The sequence below is a fragment of the Gymnoscopelus microlampas genome (genome assembly GCF_963454915.1).
Source record: "Gymnoscopelus microlampas genome assembly, chromosome: 13".
NCBI lineage: Eukaryota > Metazoa > Chordata > Actinopteri > Myctophiformes > Myctophidae > Gymnoscopelus > Gymnoscopelus microlampas.
The window spans coordinates 20,460,325-20,468,957 of record NC_139950.1 but is presented as its reverse complement, the minus strand read 5'-3'; the positions used below and the strand labels follow the sequence as shown (position 1 = coordinate 20,468,957).

Below are 8,633 nucleotides of genomic sequence, written 5' to 3'. Positions count from 1 at the left end.
AATGCTATCATAATCATGCAGATTCATTGCATAACAAAATTACTAGGCACTTGGTGGACAAAATGAATTCTCAGGATATCTTACAGTACCTCTAGTTAGACTGTACAATACAATATACTATATATATTTATCTTAACTGAAAAATATATACACAGCTATTTGTTTATGCCGACATGTGCACTCAGAAAATTGGGTTACATTACATCCGCATAATTTGGTTGTTTGTCCAATGGTCCTAGACTGACATACACAGGCCATAATTCCCTTGCTCTGGATACCTACAGTATGGGTCATGGCTACATGATGCTTAAGTTATACCTGGTTGCGCACCAGTGTCACGAGCCCAAAATAGCAGATCTACAAGCTCACGTCATGGATGCGACAAGTGAACTTGTAGGTCAGTTCTTTTCAGCACGTTACACCTGTGCACAATCAAGTACAAATCAGGCTTAAGGAGATGTGTAGCAGCAGTAGGACACAGGTTGAGATTGTCAGAAGGCTTAGGCCTGATAAGGTGAGGTAATGGGAAATATAAATCCTCCGTTCATAGTGCAATTAAAAAAACAGAATTAGCATTTCAAGTCAAACGAGAGGAGGATCATTGAGGAAACGGAGCTCAAATCATCTAAGCCTATTTGCGTTTTAAAAAACAGATTTACAAAATGTACACATTATACTCGTCATTCACTGACATCACATACCACAGATTAGCTTAAAAATAAACTCTATCCTTTGGACTATCTATTTCCACTGAACTCGTCTGGAAAATATGCCATAAAAAGGTAATACTATATATTTTGGGGTTCATACAAAATTTGACAAACACTTTGACTCTTCTAATGGCCAATCGTGGAGAAAGAATGCAAATGCTAGACCTGAAAAATCATAAATAAACCTCAAAACAGCTTATAGATGTTCTTAACACACACTTTTGGTATAGCTGAGTAACGTGGGGGGCCTTGGTGTCCCATTCCAAAAACATAAATATCTAGCTACCACACTGTATAGCCTACCCGTATATAAACGGTTTCATAAAAACCCAAGATGGTATGGCAAATATACATATTACAGTGTTCTATTAAAGATTCCATATGACAGTGTACTTAATTCAACTTAAATAACAAAGCTATTCCTTAGACAACATATAAAAGAATACAAAGAATGAAGACGACAATCCCACATCACAGACATTTTAAATCATAACTACTCGAGAAAAAAAGTTTGTGTGAAGCTACTGGGACTGGAAGATGAACAGAAGAAAATGTTTAAATTACCCTGAGTATTTGAACTCTCCAGGAATCCTAACAATGGTTTTCTCTGTATTCATCTTATAATTAACCATTCTTAAGACATTAAAACATAAGGAGGCCGTGACCATTACTTTTTCCATTATTCTTTCGTCATATTGCAAAAATAACTTTTTTGTTGTCATTTTATTATCCAGTGTGGGCGACGTTTAAGATTTTTTCACAGTTTGGACTTTCACCCTCTATCAAATGCCGTTGCCGATGGCGCATCCATACCTCCTGACTCGCAAAAACCCTGCCACAGAACCAACAGCGAAACCTCACAGGAACATCGCTGCTGTGAGCTGCTGTGCTGACCACTTGGTACTTTCTCAGACTCACTCTTCTAAGTCTCAATTTCAAGACGAACCTCTCTTGCACAGAGCTTTCCAGACACGCATGTCCAGCGGCTATATTTTCGACATTTGTCGGGTCAGTATTCTCACCATCTGTGGCTGAGAGAGCTTTCAGTGTTTTACGTGACAGTACAACCTTCTGGATCTCTCCTTTGTATCTGTGGATGACTTCCATGACGTTGGTCACCTCGGGGCTGTCAGCGTCTGGATGATTTAGCACAACCACAGGCTGATCTTCCACTGGACGCTTTACCAGCTGAGCTGGATTTAGGGGCAATAGTGTCAGGGTCCTCTCCACACCTTTTGGGGCTGGCTGCCAGTGATTCACAGTGGCTGATGAGGGCTCCTCTTGGATGGTTTGGCTAGAGGCTCGGTTGGCTTTCCTGAGGAGATTCGGACAGTAGTCTGCAGACAGCTCTCTCTTTCTCTTCCCTTGGCCATTCTGGTCACTCTGCTCTGGGGAAGGAATGGGGAGGCCCAGATCTTCAGAGGGAGTCACTGAAAATTATGTGGAGAAAAAAAGAAAAATGGTCACATTATATTATGGAATGTAGGCATCTACATACAATTTTCTTTCTTCATAATTATTATTGTTATAACATTTGATTTGTAACACACATTTCTCACACCCAATGTGCTACAGAATACACAAACATTACTTTGTTATAATTGCCATTCGTCAAGTTTTTAAATTTCACAGTAAACATCAGTCTTGAGAAACCATGGATTTAGTTTTGCTTCTTACCCTGTGGTGTAATTGGGGGTTCAAGAACAGGGGAAGACTTGGCTTCATAATTCCCACCAAGCGTCTCATTGACAACTGAACTTTCTTCTCTCTCTGACACCTGGCATACCATGCCACCCTCACTTCCTCCTGAGGGTCCATGACTGACACCTGAGTTTTGAGGCGGAACATTTTCAGGGCATCCGTTTGGTGCCATCATTGAAGAATGCTCTGAAGCTGACAGGCATGTCCCACCAGCTGAGCTGCTGTTGTCAACCTCTTTTTCAATGGATTGTGACGGCTGCTTCGTTTCACCACTCATCCCTGGCTTTGCTGATGGTATCATTTTAAGTACTAGCAGCTTCTTTCCATCCACCATCTTGAACCCCATGGGCTCTGTAGTGCAACTGGGGGGAAGTGAAACTTTGTTTTTGGCCACACTTTGGCTTGTGTCAAAGGGTTCGCATGATTTCGCGAGGGGGTCTTCCGATTTCACGTGCAATGTAGGTGCGACGGGTTCAGAGGTGAGCTGCTGAGCCATGGGAGTTTTGATCCATTGTTTCTGGCCATTTTCTGCCGACAGACTCTGGAGAAACTGCTGTGTCTCCTCCAAAGTCGTATGAGGGTGTGGTAGTCTGTAGGCGCTATCCAGCAGGTCACTACCTAAGAGAGACAGTGGGCTTTGAGACATCCATTGCTTATCCTTAACTGGGTTCTTCTTCAAGACTATTTTCAGGCCTAGTCCTGGCGATCGCTTATCCTTTTTCTTAGCTCTGCTTTTTCTTGTAAATATCCACTTTCTGCCCTTATTTGTAGGACGAGCTTTAGAAACAGACTTCTTGTCCCCTCTCTCATTCTTCAGTTTCGGCTCACTAGACACATTTATTCGATCTTCACATGGATTTATACTCTGAGGCTCTTCGCGTTTTTTCCTGTGTTCTTCAGGGGCCTGGTCAACCTCCGTCACCCGATTTTCTCTATTTTCGTGGAGTTGACTGCACTGTGATGGCTCATTTTGGATTGTGACTGAAGCATCATCATTCAGAGCCATTTGAGTTCCTGTACAGTGGGGCTGATCGTTTAAGTTTGACTGGCATCCATTTGTGTCAAGGGGGCATTGGCTATCAACATCGGCACTTTCAGAGTGAACAGCGTCTTGCTTTTCTGATGCCGGCATCATTCTGAACCCTTTTGCATAAGTACCATTCTGAGGTACTGTTATCTTGTTCTTGACTGTAAGGACAGTAAAGTCTTGGCTGCTGTTTGGAAATCCAGAATTAGTTACTATACAGTTTTCTGTGTTTAGGTGAGGACTCACATCTTGGGGCACGTTTGACACTACAGTCTGCAGAGCTTTGGTCCATTTCTGACCTCCCGTTTCCCCAACTGTAGATGTCACCAGAAACTGCTGTGTCTCCTCCAAAGTCTTTGCTGGATCGGACAGACTGCAGTACTTGTCCAAGAATTCTCTCCCTGGCAGTGAGAGACAGTCTTGTGAAAGCCACCTTGCTGTATTTCTTGTCAATCTGTGGTTCCTTTTTGAGATATTGTCATTGGGTCTGACTGTCACAGAGTGAACCTCCTTCATTCTCTTGTCGCCACTCTGGTCAGCATGGACGGTGTTTATGTGCTTTGTAATCAGCTTTTTTTGATGGTCTTCATAGCCACAGTACTGACAACGGAAGGTACGACCAGTGTGAACAATCTCACCGCCTTGTTCGAGGGTCAAGGTATGCAGACATGTGTGCTCTAAAAACACCCGTACATCCCCCGTGGAGAATTTCTGACATGTTTTGCATGAGTATTTGCCATTTTGGCTGTGATGCATGGTTAGGTGTGTGCTATATTCCGCAAGTGTGCGCTGGACATTGTCCTTACAAATGCTGCAGCCTGAGAAAGTGTCCTTGTGGCTTAACAGATGAACCTGAAGGTAGGAGAATTCATGTGCGGAGAAATTGCACATCTGACAAGGAAAAACTGGCGAATGGGCTTTGTGAGTTTCCTTAAAGTGTCTCACTAGCTCACTGGGAACAAATTCCGAATTGTCCTTGCATTGAGAGCATCTGAACCTGAGTATATTTCCACTGTCGGTTGTCCTGTGTTGACTCTGCTGAGCTTTATGGGGGGGCTTCTTTGATGAAGGGCACTCTGCATTTTGCTCGCACTCCTCTGTTATCTTCTTTGGTCCATGCTTATCTTGACTTTGCATAGCTGGGGGCTGAACGGCAGCCTTCCTGAGGCGGAGACGTTTGTGCCAGTCTTGATTCTTCTTATTGACAACCGGTCTACTGTCTCCAGCAGAGGCCTCTGCACCAACGTCTACAGAATCCATGTCTATTCAGGTCCTCTGTAAGAATGATAGAAAATGTGTTTAGGAAACAGGAAAATAGACAATGAACAAGAACAACACAGAAGATTACTAGTAAAGGACCACTTCACCCATGTTCATAATAATTGGTCCTCCTCACTAATGCTCATTATAAGATGTACGATTTCTGTCTACTCGATCCGTGTCTCAGAAGACGGCTGTGGACAGTTCAGAAACCTGCCTACCGACATCATTAGTAGGCCGGTTTGGTCATTTCAAACAAGAAAAGAACATGTTCTCAATTCAAAAACGATGGCTTCAATTTCAGCATGCCAATTTTCCAGGGAGAGAAAGGCTGTAGTTTCTATTGCTTGGAATCACCATCAATTATCATTGGTAGGTAGTTTTCTGAACAGTCCAGAGCCCAACAATGAGATGCAGAGATGCAAAGACAGAAATGGTGCCATTTTATAATGAGGATTAGTGTGGACCAATTATATTAACCCATTCAATCCAGCAACGCATCTCTGTCATTTTAGATATCTTTGGCTTCGTCAGAAATAGCAGATATATATGTTCATAGTGCGGCACCTACTGTAGTGCTGCACTATGAGCTTGTAGATCTGCTATTTTTGAAAAATGTGAGCAAATCTATGAATAGATATTTTTTAAAGCGAACATTTGTAAAATCCAGGGACCTTCAAGAAGCAAAGATTTGAGTTACAAATGTTCGCTTTACAAAAATATACATTCAAAGATTTGCACAAATGTTCACGATTTTTCAAAAATAGCAGATCTACAAGCTCAGTATATCTGCCATTTTTGAATAGCCAAAGTATAAAATAATGGTTATAACAGGTTATTGTATTCATGTGTACAATAACATGTTATTGTACACATGAACACTAGCAGCCCTATTCTGGGCATGTCATTATAGCCCAATATTCAGTGACAAATCTCAGAAAATTGGCAATCTACAAGCTCACAGCGCATCTCAACACATGCGTTTACTTGTGACTCGTGAGCTTGTAGGCGGCTATTTTCACCAAAGAGATTTGGTGTAGAGGGAAAAAAGGAGGGGACCAAGTAGACCCCTGGGAGACCTTGGTCAAGTAGTTTTATGTGCTTAAATGACAAAATATATCTGTGGCTCTTGTGGTTGGTGTTATTTATCTGGAATTTGAGAGGATTTTCATTATCAAATTGTGTTTTTAAAATTCTGCAGCTTCAGCATTGTATTTAGGCATATTGGTCATGAAATCCTGTCTTTTCTATGGCTGTGACAAAGATATATTCAATGTAGTATTTGGTATGTATGCGTAATAGCCTAGTTGTTACTATGTGACACTATTGATACAATAGTATTAGTTATATATTCAAAACCAAGCAAAAAGTAGGTCTCCTTTCCTATTAAGACAAAATCAATACGATTACATACATACAATTAGTATTGTACATTTGTCTGTAACTAAATGTTTCAATGAATTGAATATACAGGACCCCCAATGGAAACAATAATATCCTTTTAGCATCCTTGTGTATTAGAACTATACTTTCTGTGCTTTTTTTGCAAACTGTTGATAAAGTATTCAATCAATCAAATTATATTTACAATCTGGTTGCAATAACGTTAGTTCCTTCCATGCAGCGACTGCTGCATTCATAAAAAATAAAAATAAAACTTTAAAAGCCATTTCGCACGGAGTCCACCTGTTGCTGAGACATCTTTGTGTTTGTTATGTTTTACGATTCAAAGAGGCTAAATAAACAACGGTTCTGTTCTCATGAGGAGGAAATGTTTGAACACAAAACACACCTGTTCGCGTTGCCTTCACTTGATCGATTTAAAAAGCAACGTAAAAGCTACGAACTCAGTTCTAAAGTAACAGTTAACGGGACATAATAACAAAAAAACGCGCAACTTGACCACTTTAAACCCCCATTACGGGTTAACCGGAGTCGCTCGGGGCTCAATACTATAGTGTATTTTCTGGTGTCTGTTATTGTGGGGAAAGCTTTCGCTGAAAATAGCCGATCGACAAGCTCACAACGCGATGCGTCGCATCGCGTTGTGAGCTTGTAGATCGGCTATTTTCAGCGATAAAGCTTCCCCCACAACACCGATGCTGGGGGTTTAAAGTGGTTATTAAGTATCTTTGTTGTTGATTAAAGTTTGCACGAGCAGACAGACTAGATCAGCGCATCATGCGCGGCCATTGTGAGCAATGTGTCTTGACCATAACAAAGTGATGAGACTGCCTTTATTGTCGCGTCTATACGTGGAACAAATGCCCCTCGGAATTCATTCAAAAAAGTTAAACGTAACCAAATGTCGCTAATGTAACCACACCATCGTCCGATCGCTGCAACAAAAAATAAAATAAGTAGTTATTAGTGGAAGAAGTGCAACTATCTAACCGATCAACGTTACTTGACGAGTGATTTGAATTAACGTTACACACGCAAAGAGCTTAAGAGACGAAATAACTTCAATAGAAAGCGATTTTCAAAATCGATCTTCAGTCTTTTCGCTTGCATTACGTCGCCACTGCAGAGAAGCACGGGTTAAATGGCTAGATTGACGACGGGATTGTGTTATTTAATGACTTCTCTCGGTTTTTACCTTTCTTTTGTAGAGAGCTTGACAGCTCAGCGAGTGGCAGCCATGATGTTTTTTTTTTTCATCATCCGGGGATTACAGACTGGGAGCTCTTTTAATGTAGTACTCATTCACTCACTCACGCACGCACAGTGGTGGGAAAAGTACTCGCATGTTTTACTTTAAGTAAAAGTATACTGCAAATATAGAAATACTTTTGTTACAAGTAAATAAAGAACGGAATTTAAAATATACTTCAGTAAAAGTACAAAAGTATTGGTATCAAAATGTACTTAAAGTACCAAAACATAGAAAGTACTCATTATGCAGAGTGTCCCATTTCACTGGTTTCAAATGTATAAAACGTATAAAAATCTTTTGAAAATAGCAGATCTACAAGCTCACAATGCCAATGCTTTGTGAGCTTGTAGATTTACTATTTTCAAATGACCGAAATGTATATAGGCTGAGGCCTAGGGCTGAAGAGGTTGTTTTGTAATAATAATCAAAATCTACAAAGTAACTAGTAACTAAAGTTTTCAAATGATTGTAGTGGAGTAAAAGTACAATATTTGCCTCTGAGATGTAGTGGAGTAGAAATAAAAGTACTGGAAATTGGAAATACTCCAGTAAAAATACCTCAACATTTGACTTAAGTACAGTAGGCCTACTTGAGTAAATGTACTCAAGTAGGCCTGTGCTTTTATTACACCACTGCAAAGCACAGCACGTCCAAGTCTTATTTTGCAGCCAGGTACTAAAAGTAAAACACCTGCAAGTAGGCCTAAAAACGTTTCTCTCTGCCAGGCCAGGGCAGAGATTATGTTTATGTCCCTGTCCCCTGTGAAAGACTCATCTCCAGCACCACCGGACCAATCCATGATAAACTTTTCACTTTGCACTTCACTCCCAGTAGGCCAAGGAAGAACCTCTACCTGGCACTATAACAGGCTGCTTCACTTTTGGCTGCTAACTCTTTAACCATAGGTTGCAGTGTCACCACCAGGCTTTTCCACACAATGGGTCGTACAGTAAAAAGAAAAAAGGATTTTCCGTCAATTCACGTTTTCTTCAATACACACTTTTTGCTACAACTACTACTACAATTTTTGTCCAAAACACACGCAAAAAGGTACATATTATCAGGGACGGATAACTGAGGCCCCTGGGCCAATAACCCCCACCCCACCCCTGTGCACTACCCACAACGGCAGTCAGGTTGGCACAGCACACAAACACACGGCTCGGGCAGCTTTTTAAGGCATGTGTGGGTCGAGGAAACACCTGTACACTTTTTATCATATGGATTTACAGTCTGTAACCGTCCTAAAGTACAGTATGTGCATGCATTTGCATGTCA

At 41.1% G+C, this 8,633-nt stretch overlaps 1 protein-coding gene across 1 annotated transcript; it reads right to left on the bottom strand.

Moving 5' to 3' along the window:
- Positions 1-70: 70 nt before the first annotated feature.
- znf518a (zinc finger protein 518A) lies at positions 71-7,386 on the bottom strand. Its single transcript, XM_084077160.1, has 3 exons — positions 7,298-7,386; positions 2,388-4,713; positions 71-2,140 (listed from the first exon to the last, which is right to left on the bottom strand). Exons 2-3 carry the CDS (start codon positions 4,696-4,698, stop codon positions 1,437-1,439), a joined length of 3,015 nt encoding a protein of 1,004 aa, XP_083933286.1. The 5' UTR covers positions 4,699-4,713; positions 7,298-7,386; the 3' UTR covers positions 71-1,436.
- Between the last annotated feature and the right edge of the window lie 1,247 nt (positions 7,387-8,633).